The sequence below is a fragment of the Nannospalax galili genome, unplaced genomic scaffold (genome assembly GCF_000622305.1).
Source record: "Nannospalax galili isolate Female #2095 unplaced genomic scaffold, S.galili_v1.0 scaffold854, whole genome shotgun sequence".
NCBI lineage: Eukaryota > Metazoa > Chordata > Mammalia > Rodentia > Spalacidae > Nannospalax > Nannospalax galili.
In genome coordinates this window covers 2,926,503-2,947,891 of record NW_008334957.1, presented here as the reverse complement: position 1 = coordinate 2,947,891, position 21,389 = coordinate 2,926,503, and the positions used below count along the sequence as shown (strand labels likewise).

The 21,389-nt window shown below is 43.0% G+C and overlaps 1 protein-coding gene across 1 annotated transcript in view; it reads left to right on the top strand.

Annotated features, from left to right (window-relative positions):
* Exph5 (exophilin 5) overlaps positions 1-21,383 on the top strand; it is a 57,921-nt gene extending 36,538 nt beyond the window's left edge. Inside the window, exons 4-6 of the mRNA XM_017797304.1 lie at positions 3,450-3,498; positions 12,615-12,750; positions 15,877-21,383. Of these exons, the coding sequence (XP_017652793.1) occupies positions 3,450-3,498; positions 12,615-12,750; positions 15,877-21,227 (5,536 nt within the window). The 3' untranslated portion in view covers positions 21,228-21,383. The remainder of the gene's footprint in view (positions 1-3,449; positions 3,499-12,614; positions 12,751-15,876) is intronic.
* Positions 21,384-21,389: the final 6 nt, after the last annotated feature.

Here is a 21,389-nt window from a genome sequence, read left to right as displayed (position 1 = left end):
AAAAGCTGAATAACAGGCATGTACCACCATACCCTGCTCCCAGCCTTTGCTCACGCTGTTCTTTCACCGCTGTGCCAATCCCCTGCCCCTTCTCCCTACTTCTTCCCTGAGCATCTGCAGTCTGTACCGCCTCTCTGCATTTCCCCTGCATTTTACCACCACTCTTCATTTTCCTTATCAAGGCTTAGATGGTATTATAGCTCTCTGTAATTTATCTTTTCTGTGGTTGAAAGTTCCCAGAAAACAGAGTCCCTGTCTCTGTCACATTTGAGTCCCACAGTACACACAGCATGAAGGAGGAATGTAGTACAACAATTGTATACAGAAAGGAAGAATAAAAGAGGGGTGTGGTGACACCCCTCTAGTCCCAGCACTCAGAGGCAGATGCAGGATTACCACAGGTTTGATGCCTACCTGCCTAGTGTACATAGTTCCAGGCCAGCCAAAGCTCCATAGTGAGATCTTGGCCCAAAAGGCCAAACGAGTAAATAAATAATAAAAATACATGCATCCTAATCTAAAGATCCAAAATTTGAAAGTAACAAACAAAATTCATATTTATTTATTCATTTATTCATTTAATTTGTATACGTGTCACAGCACACACGTGGAGGTCAGAGATGACTTGCCGGAGTCAGTATACTCCTTCCACCGTGTGGGTTCTGGGGACTGAATTTGGATCATCAGGCTTAGTGAAATGTGAAACTTTTTTTTTTAATATTTTATTTATTATTTTTATTTTATGTGTATGAGTGAGTGTATTACTTGCATGTAGGTAGGTGCACCTCCATGCAATGCCTACAGAAGACAGAAGAGGGCATTGGATCTCCTGAAACTGGAGATGGTTGTAAGAGGGCTTCAGATTCCCCTAGAACTGGAGTTAAGGATGGTTTGTAGCTGCCATGTAGGTGCTGGGAATCAAACCCGGGTCCTCTGTAAGAGCAGTCAGTGCTTGTAACTGCTGAGTCATCTCTCCAGCCCCAAAATTTTATTTATTATTTTTATTTTATGTGTATGTGTGTATCGCCTGCATGTAGGTAAGTGCACCCATGACGTGCAATGCCCGCAAAGGTCAGAAGAGGTTGTTGAATCCCCTGGGACTGGAGTTATGGACACTTGTTAGTCGCCATATGGGTACTGGGATTTGAACCCGGGTCTTCTGCAAGAACAGCCAGTGCCCTTAACCACTGAGCCATCTCTCCAGCCCAAAATGTGAAACTTTTTAAGAGTGGTGCTGCAAGTAGAAAACTCTATATCCATCCTCATGAGCTCCTATGATGAGCTGTGATCAAGTTGTATCATCTTTAATATCTGTGTAGAAGGCATATCTGAAACGTAAAGTGAATTTGTGTTTAGTCTTTTAGTCACCAAAACTAGTGAGAAAGGGGAGGAGAGAGAGCTGAAACATTTCCAGTCCAAGCGTTCTGAACAAGATATACCCAACCTGATTTAACATCCACATATTACTACTAAAGCTAATATTTCAGAATAGTATGAAAAACATCAATGACATTAATTTCAATTTTTTTTCAAAATTTGAGAACAACTATAAACCACCTATGGATAGCTTTAAAATATAAAATGGTTTGGTCTCCCAGGTTTTAAGGTCAACCTTCATGAGCCATGAAGCAGCGAGGGGTTTGGATGAAGGACAGCTGTGCCTAGCTGCTTTTGACTATCTCAACCCACTGTCCCAACGCCCACAGGTTGACTCCCTTGCTGTCGTCTTGTGGGGGAGATGGCCTACTTTCATAAAGAGCTCTGAGTCATTGCAGTCTACTAAATCTTGGATCAGGATTCAGGAAGGCCACACCACACCTTGGCATAGGATTATATTGAAGAGATTAATTATCTGTTTCAATTTTGTTGTGGTGTGGTTTTTTTACACTTACTTTTTATTTCATGGATCTGCACATGTCAGAGGCATGCATGTAGAAGTCAGAGGACAACTTTTGAGAGTTGGTTCCCTCCTTTTACCATGTGGGTCCCAGGAACGAAACTCAGGTTATCAGGCTTGGAAGCAAGTGCCTTTCGTTGAGTCATCTCACTAGCTTCTGTCTCAATTTTGGACTTGGGAATCGCAGAGTTTTCACTTTCTCGTTGAATCGAGAGAATCGATGTAAACAAGAAAAGCATACTGCTTGCCTCCAAAATAATTTCATGTTAAGTCAGGTATCTTTATAATCACCCTGAAGCAACTTTGATAGAGTTTGCTTTTTAAAGAATTTTCTTATGGAGACTAGAGAGATGGCTCAGTGGTGAAGAGCACTGGCTGCCCTTGCAGAGGACCCAGGTTCAGTTCCCAGCACCCACATGGTGGCTAACAACCATCTGTAACTCCAGTTCCAGGGAATCTGATGCCCTCTCTTGACCTCCTCAGGCATTGCATAACACAGGTACACTTACCTACATGCAGGCAATACACTCATACACATAAATAAAAATAACAAGTAAAATATTTTTAAAAGAATTCTCTTATGGACTAATTCTGGTCCCAACTTAATTGTTCTTTAAAATATAAATGCCCAGCCAGGTATGGTGGTGCACACCTGTAGTCCCAGCACTTGGGAGGCAGAGGCAGGTGGATCTCTGTGAGTTCAAGGCCAACCTAGTCTACATAGAGAGTTCCAGGCCAGCCCAGGTTAGCTGGGACTATAGGGAGACCCTGTCTCAATATCCCCAGAAACATAAAATGTTTCCAGTGCATGGAGAGTTCATATACTCTGTTGGTTAAGGGTGACTATAGATTTGTACACGGCCCTTATCCTCGTGCCCAGCTCATAGCCCAGACTCCCACTGCTCCTTGAACCATATGTTCCAACTTTCCTGTACTTTATCTGCTTGTCTGTAAGTTGGGAGCAGCCCATGATACCCACCTCAAAGGCGTGAGGTGTCTAATTGAGGTCAGTGACCGTCACGTATTAAACACTTAGCAGTCATGAGCAGTTTGTTATACATTGTTAATGCTGTGCTCAAATGCAAATCCACTATTATGCCATTCCTTGGATCCTAGAGCAGCAAAGACGTAAACATTAGTTCAAACCAATCATAGGAAAAGTTTTCTGAAATTTCATTCCACGACTGTGCTGGATAGCTTTAGTGTCAACTTGACACACCTGGGTTGAGGGAGCCTCAATCGGGGAATTGCCTCTATTGGACTGGCCTGTGGCCATGTCTGAAGGGCATCTTCTTGATGAGTGATGTGGGAGTGGGAGTTGTAAGACAAATAAACCCTTTCCTCCCCAAGTTGGTACTGGTCAGAGTGTATTGTCACAGCAATGAAGAAACAAACTAAGACAACGACACACTAGCCTAGATGTATCTTCCTACAGAGCATTAGAAACATCATCTTCTCTTGATAGCAATGTATAATGGTAATTGTGCTGTTCATCTTTCCTACTGGTGAAAGCTAGGCTCTTCAAAGAAATGATTTCAAATTCTTCCCACAGATGTGATGGCCATGGAGGACCTCCTGTGTCTATGAAGGGACCAACTGCGGTAAGTAGCAGAGCACTGAAGGCAGTACTAAGAAACCCAGCCTCTATTAATCCAGGCTGGAGGCCTGTTTGAATTGGATACTCCTTGGCTCAGCTTTCAATCCAGAAGCTCAGATTTCTCCCAGAGAGCCCAGTGCTGGATTTCCAGCTGGTTCTGGTACCAGAAGGTTCACACACCAGCCTGTACCAGGAAGCAGTAGGCTCTCATGTTCACACTCATGTCATAGCTAGATCCTTTGCCATCAACCACTTGTCACTCCTGCACAGTCCTAAATAGGTGGATGTGGAGTGAGGTATAAGGCAGTCATAGTCAGGTTTGACAAGCTGGCATAAGTTTCCACTGAACTGTCAGTATGGACATCATGTCTATTCAAAGGGGAAACCGCTGGGATTTGAGGTATGCTTGCCTAGAGCAAGTTCACAGGAGGAGCTCAACCCTACAGGACCCCTCACTCCACCAAAAGCTGAGATTTAAATTCTCCACTGTGTGCTCACGAAGTTGAGAAGTTTCAAAGTGTTCTCCTTCTGGGTTATATTTTGCACTCTGTATACCTATGACTTTATAACTCATGTGCTTTGTAAATAAAAGGTAGACTTTGGAGGGGGCTGCTAAGATTGTAGGAAGAGGGCAGAGGCAATTTTCAAGTTATTGTCCCCTTAGCACTGGGATGCCCACCCCCTACAAAAACCAGGAGGTTGAATTCTGATGAGTCATGAACATAAACAGAGGTTCATTTGGGTTAAAGAAAAAAAAGTGAACCCCCCCCATTAAGTCAGTGCTGGAGAGATGGCTCAGTGGGTAAAGACCTTGTCACTTAAGCCAGATCACCTAAGTTTAGATCCCCAGAACTCACGTAGACAGCAGATGCAAAAGCACAATATGACTGTAACCCTAGCACACCCTAGTGGGAGATGAGAGAGACAGGGACATCACCAACCCTGCAGAAGCTCACAGGACAGCTAGGCTGACATATGCAGGAGTGAACAAGAGAGGCCCTGTCCCAAAGAAGGTAAGGACTGACACTTGGCTGTCCTCTGACCTCCACACAGTGTGCTGTGGCACTCATGCATGTACACACACACACACACTCACACACTCACACACACACACACTCACACACACACACATACACGCACACACACACACACACACAGACACACTCACACACACATACACACACATACACGCACAACACACACTCACACACACACACTCACACACACTCACACACACACACACTCACACACACACACTCACACACACTCACACACACACACACTCACACACACACACTCACACACACTCACACACACACACACTCACACACACACACTCACACACACTCACACACACACACACTCACACACACACACTCACACACACTCACACACACACACACACACTCACACACACACACACACACACACACAGCCAGGTGTGGTGGTGTGCACTTGTAATTCCAGTCCTGGGGAAGAGAAGACAGGCAGATCCCTGGGGTTTACAGGCCAGCCAGCCCAGCCTACTTAGCTTCAGAGATTATCATTGATTATTGTCACAGATGTTTTCATTTAAAACCCAGAGAAAATCTAGGAACTAGGTACTACTACTGTCCCCACTTTAAAGATGAGAAAAGTGGGCCTGGAAAGATGACTCAGTGATTAAGAGCACTGGATGCTCCTGTTAGGTCCCCCACACCCACATGACATCTAACAACTGTCAGTAACTCCAGTGCTAGGAATCCTGTCACCCTCTTCTGGCCTTTGTAGGCATTGCATGCCTGGGTGCACTTACATATGCACAGGCAAAACACTCATACACATAAAATAAAAAAGATATTTTTAGAAGATGAGAAAAGTAAAGTTTAGAGAATTTCAACAGCATGCTCAGGGTCACACTGGTAAATGGTAGAGTTCAATTAGAAAGGCTGCATCTCTGGAACTTCTCGGCTAGAAGTCAGTCGTGCCAAGAGCTGGACAGCTCTGAAGCCCTGTGTGCATATGGAGCCCAGTGAACTGGACCTGGAGGGACTCTACCCTCACTGAGCTGTGGATTGAAATGGCCTGTCCTCTGTCTCCAGAAGACAGAGCCCTGGTCCAAAATGCCTCTGTGCTCTCAATGTTCCTGGAGAGATGTTTGAGCATCCTCTGTTGTTTAGGAGTCTTGGGATATGAAGGAGATGCAGAATTTGTAGAAAAAGAAACACAGAGTTATAAAATGGTAGAGCTAATGTGGTATTCTGAGAATTTGAAACTCCTGTCTGAGGATCAGCAGGTATTTATCTTTGACATTCCTGGGTACTACATTCAATGAACCATTTCACAGCTCAGAGCATGTCGATCTAGAGGGAAGAGCTGGGAAAGTAAGAGAACCAAGCCCATGAACATGGTTCTCGGTTAACACCAATGACAAAGAGGAAAAGCACGGAAGTACTGTCTATCACAAGAACTCTATGCAGATTTGCATAATTTAGTTTAGGAGGCTCTGTCCCGTTAGCCTCCAGAGGGCTGGAAGTTGACCACGGAGGCCACAGGGATTCTCACCAAGATCTGAGAGGACAAGATTCCCCATCAATTGATTGTGATGCCAGGCAGGAATGATACATGGAAGTATCAGTATTTCTTGAGAGGTTCACAACATGATTGAATGACTTTCCTCTCAGAAGAGAAAGCAGATGCTACTTAAACATTTGAAAGAGCTTAAAAGAAGCAAAGCATTACAGAAACATTGGAATGTAGGTGCTAGGTGGAAACTTGGAGATCATCTAGCCCAGGAGTCTCCTCAAACGTGGCACCATGGACATTTCCCACTGAATGATGCTCTGCAGAGGGGGCTGTCTGGTGTACCACAGGATGTCAGGCAGCATTCCTTGCCTCTGCCTATAGGATGTCAGTAACTCTCCTCCATCAAGTTGTAACAAAGACATCTCTAGACATTGCCAGACATTCCCTATGGAATATGTAGCCTGTAGTTGAAAACAATTTCTTGACAAGAGGAATATCTATAGTTAAAGCCCACCTTCAAGAACAGAGGCAAGGAGACAGAGCTGTAGCTCAGTTGCTAGAGTGCTTGCCTAGCAAGCACAAAGCCCTGGGTTCAATCCCCAGTATCCCATAAACCAGGCATGGTGGTGCACCAATAACCTAAGCATTTGGGTGGTAAGGCAGGAAGATTAGAAGTTCAAGGTCAATTTCAGCTATATATACCTAGCAACTTCAAGGCCAGCCTGAGATATACAAGACCCCATCTACACACACACATATACACACACATATACACACACACACACACACACACACACACACACACACACACAGAGAGAGGCCAGACAAGCTCATCATGTAGTGAGTGGTGCATTCCTGTAATCGCAACACTTGGAAGATAGAGGCAGGAAGATCAGGCATTTACAACAGCCTCTGTAACATAGCAAGTTCAAGGCCAGCCTGAGCTACATGAATCTCTGTCTCAAAAAAAAAAAAAAAGAGAGAGAGAGACAAACTATATGGCTTGGGCCACTTAGTTACTCTTAGTCTCTCTGAACACAGTCTAGCTTGGTTTACGATCACTAGCATTGTAAATGGGTGGGGGGGGCACATGGGCAGCTGGAGTTGGGGAGGAAACACCTCCAATGTGGCAATTACCAAAGAGTGTCACACTTGCCTTTCTGTCCCTCCCTGGTATAACTATGTGCGAGTACCTGGAAGACGAAATGAACACATGGTTTTTAAGCCACAAAGCACAAGCATATTGGTGAATGTGATCTCGGCACGAAAACAGATCTGGGAGCGCCTTGAAAAATTAATTTGTTGACTTTACCAAAGCATCTGATAATATCAGGTAGCGTGGGTCTAAGCTCTGACAGCTGCTCTACAGGTTTGGCTGCCATAGGAAGTTCTCAAATGTTCTAAGGTTACCCTCTGACAGAAGCTTTGTTTGTCTAGTCCTGTCAGCATCACAGACAGTATCAGCAGAATGAATTGTAGTTGTGTAAAAGGCCCTGTTTTACTCAGTCTCATTTATGTTTCATGTTCAGCATATAACTGAGCTCCTGAAAGATAGTGTCTTAAGGTCCTGGCCTTTTAACATGTTCTGTGGGACATCTGCCTAGCTTACTAATCTCTTAAGAGTCCTCCAGAAAATTCTCCATAACCTCAAAGAATGGAACCAGTGAACAGTAAAAACTTACTACTGGCTACATGCTCAGAGTTGTACAGCTGTTAATTTATTTAGTCCTCCAGCAACCCAGAGAGGAAGCTTTGCTTGATGTTAGTTTCATTTCACCAACAAAGTCACTAAGCTACAGGGAGGTTAAATAACATGCCCAGAGCCACGTACACATTCATGGGCAGAGCCGGGCCTCAGCTGTGTAGCATGTATGTGTAACCACTCTGCTGTCCTGTCTCTGCATGCTTTTCTGAGTTCTATATAGTAAATCCTCAGTATCTCAGTTTCCGTCATAATCTTTAGCAGTAATTTTCCTTATGTGGTTTTCTACTTTGGCATATGTTAAATCAGCTCTTAACTCTGAGCAGTGTTACTCCACGTACAGCAGGGAGTGTTTAAAGCAATGTCAGTGTTCTCAGACAGATTGCTGCCCAGCTAAAGACACATGCATTAGTAAAATAGTCGATAAAACCAACACAGCAGAAAGAGCAGGATTTGGGATGAGGTCACACAAGGGTGAATAACCAGCACCACTGTATATTGCTCGTGTGGTGTAAGGAAGATGCTTACTGAAGCTCAGTTTTCTCATCTACAAAATGGAGCTGATAAATCCCTATCTAATTCATCAATTTGTTGTAAGGATCCAACAAGAGGGATTTTAAAAAGAATAGTAGTAAAAAGTGAATGAGGACCAGTGAGATGACTCAGCAGCTAAGGGAGGCACAGTGACAGAAAGAAAACATGGTGAGCTTCCAGTTCGGTTCGAGACCCTGTCTCAAGAGACCAAGGTGGAAAGTGGTAGAGGAAGACATTTCCTATCCTCTTCTGACCTTGGCATGTGCCTGCATAGGTGAATACACCTGCACACACGCGTCCACCTCATGCATACACTACACCCCCACACACATACAGACACACACAATTGTTTAATGTTTTAGAGAAATCCAGCATAAAGGACTATTATTAGGGGAACAATAACTTGAGTTTGGCATTAATCCACCCCTTGCAGGCTAGACACTGTGTTGGTGTTCAGAATTCAAATGAGAATGCATTGCTTTCTTGGTGACTTCAGAGGCTAGCCACCTCCAGGATCCTGATTGGTCTGTCATCGAACCCTTGGTTCCCTAGATCAGAGAGAATGGAACTTTTAGTAGGGAGGAAGAAGAGAGAGCTAACAGCTGAGTAAAAGGGAAAGGAAGGTTTAGCATGACATAGTAGGTACGATACCAGAAGGGCATAAAAATTACGGCAGGATCAACGCTGTCCGGGAGAGGTAAGAAAGGGCTCTCATGGAGAATACAGGACCTGGACTCTGAAAGGCGAGTGGCCATTTCCAGGAGAAAAAGTAAAGAGTGGGCAAAAATCAGGAGCATGGGGACAAAGACCTAGGACTAGCTGACACTTTAAGTTCATGATCCTGTGTGTCAGAGCTTATAGCACAGGGAATCTGGACAGAAGGGAGGAAATGCTTACATTAAAAGTTGAGAATGGAGCCGAGCAAGGGAGTATAAGCCTTTAATCCCACCATTTGGGAGGCAGAGATGCATCTCTGTAAGATTGAGGCCAGCCTGGTCTACATAGTACATTCCAGGCCAGCTGAGCTACAGGGAGATCCTGTCTCAAAGAAAAAGAAAAAAAGTAAAGATGTTTGCCTACAATGCTACTGCAATTGAGCATCTAGACTATGGTGATGTAATTCAGCTGCAGGGTGACCAGCCCAAGAGCACATGCCAGCTCCTAATAGAGAATAGACTGGCAGAGGACAGTCAGCTGAAGGTTCATGGACTTTAAATGCTTGTGGCTCTCTGAAGTTTAAATGAGGATTTCCTTGAAATGGGTAGAATTTCCTTGTTGTCCCCTGTTACAAATTTAAAAACCTCACAATTTGTAGAATATAACCATTTGGGGTCTACTTTTAACTTGGACGAGCATAACTCCTTCATGCACTAAACGAAAGAGTCCCCCTGGCCCCCAAGGAAAAGTTGAGAATGGATCTTGACATGATTTCACTGAAAAGAGGTGTTTGGACTTCACCCTCTAAACCAGGGATGGAAAATAGATTTCACACTTTATGGTGACTCCACCACAAGGAGGGGAAGTATAAGTCCAAGACTGAGCCCTGACTGAAGATCAGTGTCTGCTCTGGGCCCTTGGGATCTCTGCTCTGTGTCACAGGGGACAGCAGGTACTTTACCAATGCTGTGCGGCCTGTGTTTAGCTGAAGGGAACACCTGCTACCAGGATACAGCATGCTGACAGCCCAAGGGCTGCTGAACCCTCCTAGGAACAGTGAGAGTCAGTCTGGGCTCTGCAATGAATCCTTTCCCACCCCCAGTGTGACCTAAGCAAGTGACCTGACCTCTTGAAACTTCGGTTTCCTCAAAAGAGGGACAAGAGTAGGATCAACCTCAAAGGATCGTTAAAAGAATCAGAAAAAGTCCCATTTGAAGCCCTTCACATATTGGCTACAATAATCAATGTTTAGTTGCTGTTGCTAAGAAAAAGACTATTACTATCTCATTAACTGCTGAGCTATAATGACGCCCATTTTCTTTATACCTAGTACCAACCATTAACCAGCTCTAGGATTAAAACTGAGTCAGTAAAATACTGATATTTTTCTTAGTTCCTTACTATACTTTAAGGTGAAAAAAGTTAACTTTAACCAATTTTTTAAATGGTTGATTTACAATTTTCTTATTTCTAATGGGTATCTATAGTCATATTTTGATTGTTTACTTTAGACATTTATATTTATGGGACAGATGATACTCAATAACCAATAAATTATCATGGGAGTATTTCTTTCTTATTAATAAGCCCCTACTGTGCCTAGAGCTACAAACCACAAGTCAATGGAATTTGGTCAGGCTTCTGGGAGAAATGGAGGTATGAGGGAATAAGACAGCCTGGACATTAGACCTGCAATGAAAGAGTTTAAAAATCTTAGGGCTGGAGCGATGGCTCAGCAGTTAAGGGAACTGGCTATCCTTGTAGAGGACCCAGGTTTGGTTCCCAGCACCCTCATGATGGTTCACAACCTTCTGTAACTCCAATTCTAGGGAATCCAATGCCATCTACCAGCCTCTGCGTGTACCAGGCATGCACATGGTACACATCCATACATGCAGGCAAAACACACAAATAAAAAAAATTAGAGCTTTGGAAAGATTAGGCATTTGGCATTAGGCTTTAGAGATGAGAAGTAAGGGGAATTATGAAGTAAAAAGATGACCCAGGGTGGGGTGGGGTGGGCAGAGCGACTCAAGAGGCAAGGACAGGGTAGCAGACTGAGGTGAAATTAAAGAGATGTGAAGGGAAAGCAGCTCCCAGCTCTGCTCAGAACCTGAGCCTGATCCCAGCAGGAGGAGTCAAGGCAGAGTCATGACTGACGGAGCCAGTTTGGCTGAGGAAATACAGGTGGGGTTTTGGCACAAGAAAGTGAAGGTACAGCATGGATAATTGTCCCAAGGTTATGAAGACAAATGAAGTTTGAAAGTAGGGAACTGATTGGACTTGGTTAAATCAACATGAACATTTGTTACAGAGCTCTGTCTCTGTGTCAGTCTCCCAAATCTTTTAAAACTAGCGCTAGTTTTTTTTAAAATGATAAGATCTCACTTTTCAGTGCCTTTGTTTCAAAACTCTTAAATCAACAACTCATGGCTGTCTGAGGGGTTCTACAATTTTTTCTCTTAAAATATAATTTTGATTAGTTTTAAAATTAACATTAAAGGGGCTGGAGAGATAGCTCAACAGTTAAGAGTACTGGCTGTTCTTTCAGAGGACCTGGGTTTGAGTCCCAGCACCCACATGGTGGCTAACAACCATCTATAACTCCAGTTCTAGGGGATCTGGTGCTCTCTTCTGTCATTCCTGGAGCACTGTATGACATGGGTGCACTTACATACATGCAGGCATAACACTCATACATATTAAATAAAAATAAATAAAAGTTAACATTAAAAGTCAGCATTTTCATATTGTTTTTGTTGATCCTTCTCCCTTTGCCCTCACTTCCTCTGTCCACTGGTCCCCTTCCCATCCCAGTAGAGCCCTCTGCTCTCATGTCACTTGTATTCTGTTAATCTATTTAACCTGTCTGTTCTACCACTCAATGGATAGATACACTGTCTTTTCCTAAGTCCCTCCAGCTCACAAAACTTACGGTCCACCAGGAACTTCAGCTAACAGGCTCATAATAGAATATGCACAGTGTTTAGAAATCTAAAACCCCGGACACTGGCGCCACAGATACAATACTCCCAACTTGAGGAAAGTTCATTTCCTGATTGCCAGGTATCACCCTCTTCCCGTAAGACTTATGTAATTGTGTGAGAGGCCGTGTCTGCCTGAGCATTATAATGAAAAGAATTGACATTCATATGAATATGTGTGTATGGAGCATGCCTATGAATGTGTATAGGAGTGTGCATATGAATGTGTGTGTAATGTGCTTAATGTGTGTGTAGGAAGTGTGTCTATGATTGTGTATGTAGTGTGCATATGAATGTGTAGGAAGCATGTATATGAATGTGTATATGAAGTGTGCATATGAATGTGTGTGTAGTGTACTTATGAATGTATGTAGGGAGTGTGCATATGAATGTATGTGTAGTCCTCATATGAATGTGTATGTAGGGAGTGTGCATATGAATATGTGTGTATAGTGTGCTTAATAATGTGTGTATAAGGAGTGTTCATATGAATGTGTGTAGTGTTCTTATGAATATGTGTATAGTGTGCATATGAATGTGTGTATGGAGTATGCATATGAAGGTATGTGTAGTGTGCTTATGAATGTGTGTAGGAAGTGTACATATGAATGTGTGTGAAATTGATTAGTGGTTCTTGGACTAGGTCTCAAGCCATCAACATTTTTATGGACTGTGTGAGCATTTTAGCTTTAGAGAAGGTCTGAAAGAATTTTGTATTTTTTACTTTAAAATTGACAGGCAAAACCATACGATTCACCTGTGAGGAGTCAACTGGTTGCCAGTGTGTCTGTTCCCAAACCAGCCATCATGAGGGAGGAAAGTGGCATGCCTCCCCCCTGGGATGCGTCCATGCTGGAGAATGAGTTCTTCCAAGGTGAGTCTATGCATCAAATTGCCTTTGGAACTCCAGGCACTAAAGAGAAGCAGATGATTGTAGATTGTATTAAAATGCTCTAAACAAGTCAGCTCTGAACTTAATTCCTCACATGTCCTGTTTGCCTGATTGAAGAAGCTCCTCAGATAACCTATGAGCCCAGATTGTGAAGAATCTTATGATTAAATACAATGTAGGCAAATATTCTGTGATCAAAGACCGGCACATATCAGATAGTAATAATGTTTACTGTTTAACCTCAGGTTAAAAGGAAGCACATCTACAAAGTTTGCAGTAAGAGACTTTTATTGTTCCTGATTAGGGCATAAATGCACCGTGGTGAAATCTAATAGTCGTTAACCAACTAACCTGTGTTGTAGATAATGATAAAAAGCTGATCCAGATTCCGAAAGTGAGGCACGCTCATGCACCTTATTGTTTAATCACAGTTCGCCTTGTATGGGTTATTCCATATCAAAGCAAGCCTTGTTATTAGTTAGAAGAGTCAACTCCAAAGTCATTTACCAGCTCCACTTTGTAAATTCTGTTTGCAGTAGGAACAACATTGCCTTATTCTTTAGCATGGGTCAAGTGGTACCCAGTGAGGACCTTCAGCCAGGCACTCAATCTAGGGACACTCTACAGCAAGATGATCCCGATTAGGGACCCAGAGGAAAATCTAATCCAAAATGAAGCTTTGTTTGAAGAGGAGAGCTACTAGTATGGCCTCTCTGGGAAAAAAAGAAAAAGAAGCAAAATGCTAATTTCTCTGGTCTCCAGAATAGTAAGAAAAACAGTCCTGTTAATTTGGGATTCTACATACCTTTAAATAATCTTGCTATGGGATGTTCTGAGTGGCTACTCCTGGGAAGGAGTTCCATGATCTCTTTGGTATTTTTTATTCTAAATCTGTTTTTCTTTTGTAGTCAGCAAAAGACTTTAAAAAGAAGTGAGGTGGGGCTGGAGAGAAAACTCAGAGTGTCTAAGAGCCAGGGCTGCCCTTGCAGAGGAACCAGGTCTGGTTCCGAGGACCCACATGACTGCTAGTCATCCACAACTCCAGTTCCAGGAGATCTGATGCCCTCTTCTGGCCTCCACAGGCATTGCATGACACAAGTGCACTTATGTAAATGCAGGCAAACACAGAAAGAAGGGAGGAAGGAAGGGAGGGAGGGAGGAAGGGAGGAAGGAAGGAAGGAAGGAAGGAAGGAAGGGAGAGGAAAAATCATCAACAGCTCAAAGAAGAGAACAGAGATCAGAGAGTCTATTATTTTTTGTTGCTTGTTTTATTTTGTTTTGTTTTTTGGTCTTTTTGAGACAGGGTCTCCCTGTAGCCCCAATTGGCCTGGAACTCACTATGTAGACCAGGCTGACCTTGAACTCACAGAGATCTGCCTGCCTCTGCCTCCTGAGTGCTGGGATTAAAGGCACCAGCCACCATACCCAGCTCTATTATGGTTTTAATGACAGATTTTTAGCTCTATATAATCTCACTTTCTTTTCCCTGCCTTATGGTCTAACATAGCTTGATAATTTTATTGTGGATTATTTCAGTTACTATAAATAAAACAGGTTTTCATTAAAGAATTCCTTCCTTATAAATCTTAGTGGCTGTATCCACCTAAGAACTCCAAACTTACTCAACAGCTCAAAGAAGAGAACAGAGATCAGAGAGTCTATTATTTTTTGTTGTTTGTTTTATTTTGTTTTGTTTTTTGGTCTTTTTGAGAGTAGGGTAGGAAAAGTCCAGAACAGAAAAGATTCCTTTAGTTCCTGCCCAAACATAATCCGCATGTCAACTATATGTTGCAGTTACACTCAGACAATTATATGCCTCACTTTCCATAATTCTTTAGTTAAAAGATTTAAATAGCTGGGTACTGGGTATGGTAGCACATTCCTTGAACCCTAGCACTCAGAGAGGGAGGACAGAAGCAGGAAGATTTCTGAGTTTGAGGCCAGCCTGGTCTACATAGCAAGTTCTAAGCCACCAGGGCTACATACTGAGATCCTATCACACACACAAAAAAAATTAAATAGCAAATAATTTAAAATAACTAGAGTGTACCATTTTATATAATCAGAAGATTTCTAAGAACCCTAAACTTCTGCAGCATTTCAGATAATACTTATTTGTCAGATTTTATTTTTATTAGTGAACATTTCATTAATAAATACATAATTGATTTGTATTTATTATAAGGTGAATAGAAGTATATGTATTATAAAGGTGGTCTTAGAAAATCTAAAAACCATATAGAAATAGTTCTGTTAACATCCTGTTTTAATTGAGGAAAATATATTCAATGCAGTTCAATAAATACAATCAAAGGAATGCCAATAGTAACTCTGAAGACGTATGGTGATCTGTCTAAGGTTGCAAAGACTGTGGCACTCAGGGTCATGAGCCCTGGGATCTGAGCTTGGCCTTGGTCCTTGGAATTGTAGAGAGGTCACCAGGCCCTGACTTGCATGTCCCTCTTTTGTACCTTGCTCCTGAGCTAGAAGTCAGCATTGTTTAACAGCAGCAGTTTTGTGTCCTCCAGAGCTATGGCTCATCCGCATGGCTTGGCATTTGTGTAAGTGATCTCAAGAGACAGAGCACTTGGGTTCAAATCCCTGAACTGAGTGACCTGGGCAACTTAATTTTTTCAGCCTCAGTATCCTCACTATAAAATTAGAATACTATAGGATGGAGAGACAGCTCAGTGGTTTAGAGCATTGGCTGCTCTTGCAGAGGACCTGGGTACAGTTCCTAGCACTCACATGGTATCTAACAACCATCTATAACTCTAGTTCCAGGGGTTCCAATACCCTTTTCTGGTCTCTGGGCATTGCACACATGGGCAAAACAACTCAAAATAAAAATGAATAAAATGTGAAAAATGAAAATAGTAAAAATGCCATCCTTATAAGGTTATATAAAGAGTTGTTGAGTTTATCTGTTAGAACTGTGAAAATTTGTATTACAGTCAAAGGTCAGGTTATCAAAAACAATCAGAATTAATGTTGTTTATAATAATGTGACAAAAGTAAAATTATAAAAGATGATTATCAAAAGAGGATGCAAGAAGTCAAATTGTTATTAAATCATATCCAAAAGATTTAATTCCTATCCTCCTTTAGTCTTAGATGACCTGGATAGTAAGCTGGCTCAGGAGCAATCTGCAAGCTCGGTGAATCCCAGAATGCCCTTCCACTACAGATCAAGAACACAGCTCAACCGTTCTTACTCCAGCGAGAGCAGGCGTGGTAATATCACTCAAAGGCACAAAAACCACTGCAATGAAACTTCCATCTTGTCCATCTATGACATCCTGAGACCAGGAACACCTAGAGAGGGTTTTAAAACCTTTTCTCCTAGGACAAAAACAATTTATGATATGTACAGGTCAAGGGAGCCCAGAGTTGTAAAAGAAGATTTCATACAAAAGAATACATTTGGCAGTGCTTCTCTGTGCATTGACAGCCAGCAGAGAACAGCCTCACCAGCCGCGGGACGCTTCACCGTAAGGAGCTTACACTTTCCAGCCACTCAGAACAAGAGTAGTTTTACACCAGCAAGCCGCAAGCAAAGCCCAAAAAGAACTCCTTTGTCATCCATCATATGGAACAGATCAGATTATTCTAGAGAAAGACAGAAGCAGGAAGAATTCCTGGGGGCGCCATCACCAATGGACATTGACCCTGCTGACCAGTACATGTATTCTCAGTGTTTTCAGGAGAGGAAATACAAATTGTACCATTCACAGAATGCTTACCAAGGCACACGTTTAAACATCCCCATGGATAATGCAATGAGTTGTGACACACTGGAGAACTCCGAGAATATGCCGTTCTACCATCAGGACAACCCATTTGCAAGCTCTTTCTTCAACAATCCCTTTAGACGAAACAGGGAGCAGAGATTTGGACACAGTTCTTTTTGGCATCAACAAGAAGAATGTTCTTGGTCTGACTTTCCTCAGAGTAGGAAACCATTCACTTCTTCTGACAGAGACTTTGGCATGATTTCCATTGAAGCAAACAGTGAAGCATCTGTTCAAGGCCCTGGTGTCCCTTCTCAATACTGGGGGCCATTTTCTCCTTGTTACGGAACAAATGTTTTCAGAGGCCAAGGAGATCCACATCACTGGTGGTCTGATTTTCAGACATCCCCACCGGAGAGAATGGATATGTCCCATGTTAATGAGAACCAATCTCCACCCCATTTTGGCACACCAGATGTTTTTCCCATGACGGCTCCAAGCTGCCACAGCCACTCTGCTGGGCTGGAATCTCCGCAGGGCCGCTCTCCTGTAGAAGTAGCCATGAACGAGGGGCCTCACTTGTTTGCCAATGCTCAGCCTCTACTATCCTCATTCAGAGCTTCCTTCCCTCAGATTCCTGATGACAGAGGAAATTCTCAGGGTCTCAACTTCCAGAATGCCACAGTTTCTTTGCAGGAAACTTTTCCTAATAAGCCAGACTCTCTTCCAGTAAGAAGCTGTACAGAAGTTACTACGGTCAATAACAGTTCAACTGAATCTCTGTCTCATACTGAAGCTCAACTCAACTTCCAAGTCACAGAAATGAATAATGAGAAAGACATGAGTGACTTTATTTCAGAAGACAAACAACTCAACAAGATGGACCAGAAAAACAAGACAGGCGGAATACCCCAACCTGTTTTTCAGACAGAGATCTCTAACTCTTTACCTAAATTTCAAAATCCCCATTCCCAGAACACAGCACAAAATGACAGATCTGGTTTTAATGCACCTGTCACAGTAAGTTCTAAAAGGTCACCCAGAGTCTTTTCCAGAAAAGACACCTCCCAAATTTATATAACACAAAGGGATAAAACCAGTGAACTAAACAAAGGACAGTGTTTTCCTGGGAACAGGAAACTTGACTCAGAAACTTCTCTGCCTTTCCTTCAGGAAAGCAGAACACTGACATCTTTTCCCAGCCCAAATCAAGCTTGTTACCAGGAATCAACAGTACATAATGAAGACCGCTTGAACATTATTAAAAATAAGCACTGGTGCTCTGAACCTACTAATCAAGGAACACAGTCCCCTCAGAGAGAAGAGTGTCCAGCCACCAAGTCTACCAACTGCAGCAGGCTGGGTACTGGGGACAGGATCTCACAGGAGTCTTTAGGTCTGTCATCAGATGTACCCCACAGCTCTTCATCATCAAATAGTTCTTTCCTTGATGCTCTTCTGGTTCTTTCTACTACAGCATTCCCCAGAAGCCCTTCAGACAAAGAGCTATCTCTAAAACAAAGAGAAGAAAAAGACAATGCCAACGAAAACCAAAATAATCATTTTTCTGTAAACTCCTCAGAAAACCAAGAGAGCAAAGACAGTTCTGTACCTCCAGGTGAAGTGGCTGATGGTGCCCAGTGCCATCCATACTCTCCTTTCAGAAGTGGAAGGGGGACAGGAAGAGTGAGACGCCACGTATCCTGTATTGAAAAGTTAAGCAAGATGGAGAACAGGTTAGCACCCACAAATGAAGGCAGTAGCTCCACTGAGGACCAGAGCAGCTCCAGAGCTTCTGAATGCGGCTCAGTCTATTGCACCCTGCCAAGAAAATCAGCCAGTTTTCTCACATCTAACAAACAGTCAGAAAGTAAGATAACAGCTGCTCCAATTAGGAACGGGCCACTTCCATTCCAAGCACAAAGTAAAGTGGACGCTCCAATCCACAAGTGCACATCTAACAAACCAAGCCCCAGTTCTCCTCAGTCAGTGAGTGAGTGTTCCCAAATTGCTTCAGATTTGGTCCTGGGACAACCTGAGGCCACCAAGAAGATGACAAGTGTGAAAGCCATTAGATCTGCTTCTGTTAGGAAGGGACCACTCCCATTTCTCATCAAAAGGGCGATGTCATGTCCTTCAGGGGAGCCATATATCTCCTCTGAAAGAGATGAAAGAGAAAAGTCATCGGCTCTAGACACAGATGCTTCTGCTGTAATGCCCAAGTCTTGGGAGAAAATCTTTAACCCTGTAAAAAGTGACTCATCACTTACAGAGTTCACTTTAGCCAAAAGACGTCATCAAAAGGAATTTTCCCAAGAATGTATCAGAAAGGATGCTGAGACCACGGCCCCCAGCATAAGCTCCTTTACCCCTTTAAAGGAAGACCCTGTACCTTTTTGTGCAGACGTGTCAGGAAAAGAAACTAAGAAAGCATTACATAAACTTAAGACTACTAGTATGTTCTCTGTTTCTGGTGATGAAGAGAATATAAAATGTCTTGAGGTGGTTTCGATATATTATACTCTACCAAGGAAACCCAGCAAAAAATTCTGTAGCCTCCTTCAGCAGTTCTCACAAGACACAGATTCACTTAGAAAACCTTTTGGAGTAGAGATGGAAACATGTCTTAATGCTTTAGAGAGAGATGAACTATATTGTCCAGCACAAGAGCAGTCAACAATACCTTCACCTGGAGATCTAAAGACGCAGGTTGACTCTGCTCCAGACTGTCTTTCTCACACCACTGAGAACGTGACTGTCTCCCAATTACCAAGTAGTGGGCCCTCCAAATCCACATTAGAGGAAATGGCTTCTGTGGGGCCAGACGCTTCTCTTCGTAAAGGCAAACCTAAAACCAGGGAGATTGTCCCTGATAACTTAGCTAAAACACCTCTAGGTGATTCACAGATCAGGAAAAAGAGCGGGGGGGAATTGTCAAGTCCATCTTTACAGACTTCCTTAATGCTTCAGGAAAAATGTGTTAGAAAAGAAAAACCTAGAAACAGTCTACGGTCTGCTAACAGAGTAAGCAGTGCTTCCTCTGGCCTTCCAGCCCACTCAGAAAGTAATGTTGAAAAGTGCCAAACCAAAACAAATTGTGAGGCATGTGCAAGTGGTGCATCAACAGCAAGGGGAAAGTGTCCTTGGAGAGATCACACAGCTGTCGTGGTAGATGATAGCTCCAGTGGGTCACAGCCTAGGGAAGCCAATGGAGCAACAGGATCAAACTGCCAAAACCTGACTGAGAAAATGCTTTCTGACTCAGAAAGTGAAGCCTCTGCTCTAACCCCAGTTTTGCATAAGCTGCAGCTTGCTGAGGAGGCTGGGTTAGGTGAAGCAGATCTGCCGAATTTGCCCTCTGAACCTAGAGAATTACTTCAAAGAAGTCAGGAGATAAATACAACAGAGATTAGGAAAGTAGAAAATGAAACACAGAAGTTGATATGGGATCAAACTTTGGTACTTGATGGAAATAATAAAAATAAAACCGACTTGGATGACTTAGAAAAAAGAGAAGACAGATACTCCATTCATCACAGGGTAGCAGCCATGTCTAAAGCAAACAGAAAATTCCCAGCTAAGGATTTAAGCCCCAGAAGACACGTGGCTACTATCTTCCCCCAAAGTGAAAGCAAACGTGGCTTTGGACGTTTATCTGTTTGCAGACTGGAGTGCAACCCACTGTCCCCTGAGCTTATTCCAAAATCCACAGGATCCACAGATGAAAGCAGCCTGGTTAGTCATAGAATGAGTGTGGACAAATCCAAGAAGCTTCTCCAGGTTTCTGCAATACCCAGCAGAGAACCTTCTGGTCACCCCTGCCATCAGGAGGCTGATAACTTTTCACAGCTACATCAGGATGAATTTCACAGTGTCTCAGAATCACCACCGGAAAATGAGGACTATAAAAATAGAACAGTAGCTCAAATCTCAGAAGCAGAGTCAGGAACCCCAGCCCAGCTCACTCTCAGCACCCCCAGGGAACAAAGCTCTGACCGTCAATGGAGGCTGAGCCCTCCTTTGTCCCAAGAGCCTGCACAGAACTCTACAACAAACCTCTCACTGACCCATCAGCAGCTACAACATAGGAGTGTGTCATCTCCAGAATGGGAACACGAGCCACACCTCTATCGTTCAAAGAGTTTAAAAAACATCAATGTGCATGGTGACTTGCCACGAACAAATCATCCTTCCAAAGTCAGGGGGCGCCATTTTTCTGAAAGCACCTCTCTTGACAATGCCCTGAGTCAGCTGTCCCTTGGGGATGACTTCCCTGACAACAGTGGGTACAGTCGAAGATTCAAATCATTTTCCGAGCTTCCTTCCTCTGATGAAAGCGAAAGTTGGACTTTGCCTAGCAATAGGACAAGAACAGGTCCCAAGTCCACATCCTCTATATCCAGGCCTATTGACTACGGGATTTTTGGGAAGGAGCAACAGTTGGCTTTCTTAGAAAATGTAAAGAGGTCACTCACTCAAGGAAGATTGTGGAAGCCAAGTTTTCTCAAGAACCCTGGCTTCCTCAAAGATAATGTGCTGAACTCCTCCAACCCCTCACAGTCAGAGTTGTTCAATTCTCCTAGCTGTCAGGTGCCAGAAAGTAGCCCATTTCCGAGTGAACCACTTAATATCTATGAGGAGGACCTCGTGGAGTCAGACTGGGACACAGACACAACCACGGACGATGAATACTACCTGGATGAAAATGATAAAGAGTCTGAACTGTGAGGCTTTTGCAAAAAAAACGCAGAATATAATACATTGCACTTTTGCATTTTGCTTTTTACCAAAAGCTTCTAAATTCATAGACAGATATAAAAGATCTGGTTTGGGCAGTGTCTGCATCAAAACAGCACAGTCATGTCTTTTCCATATGTTATATGTATATAT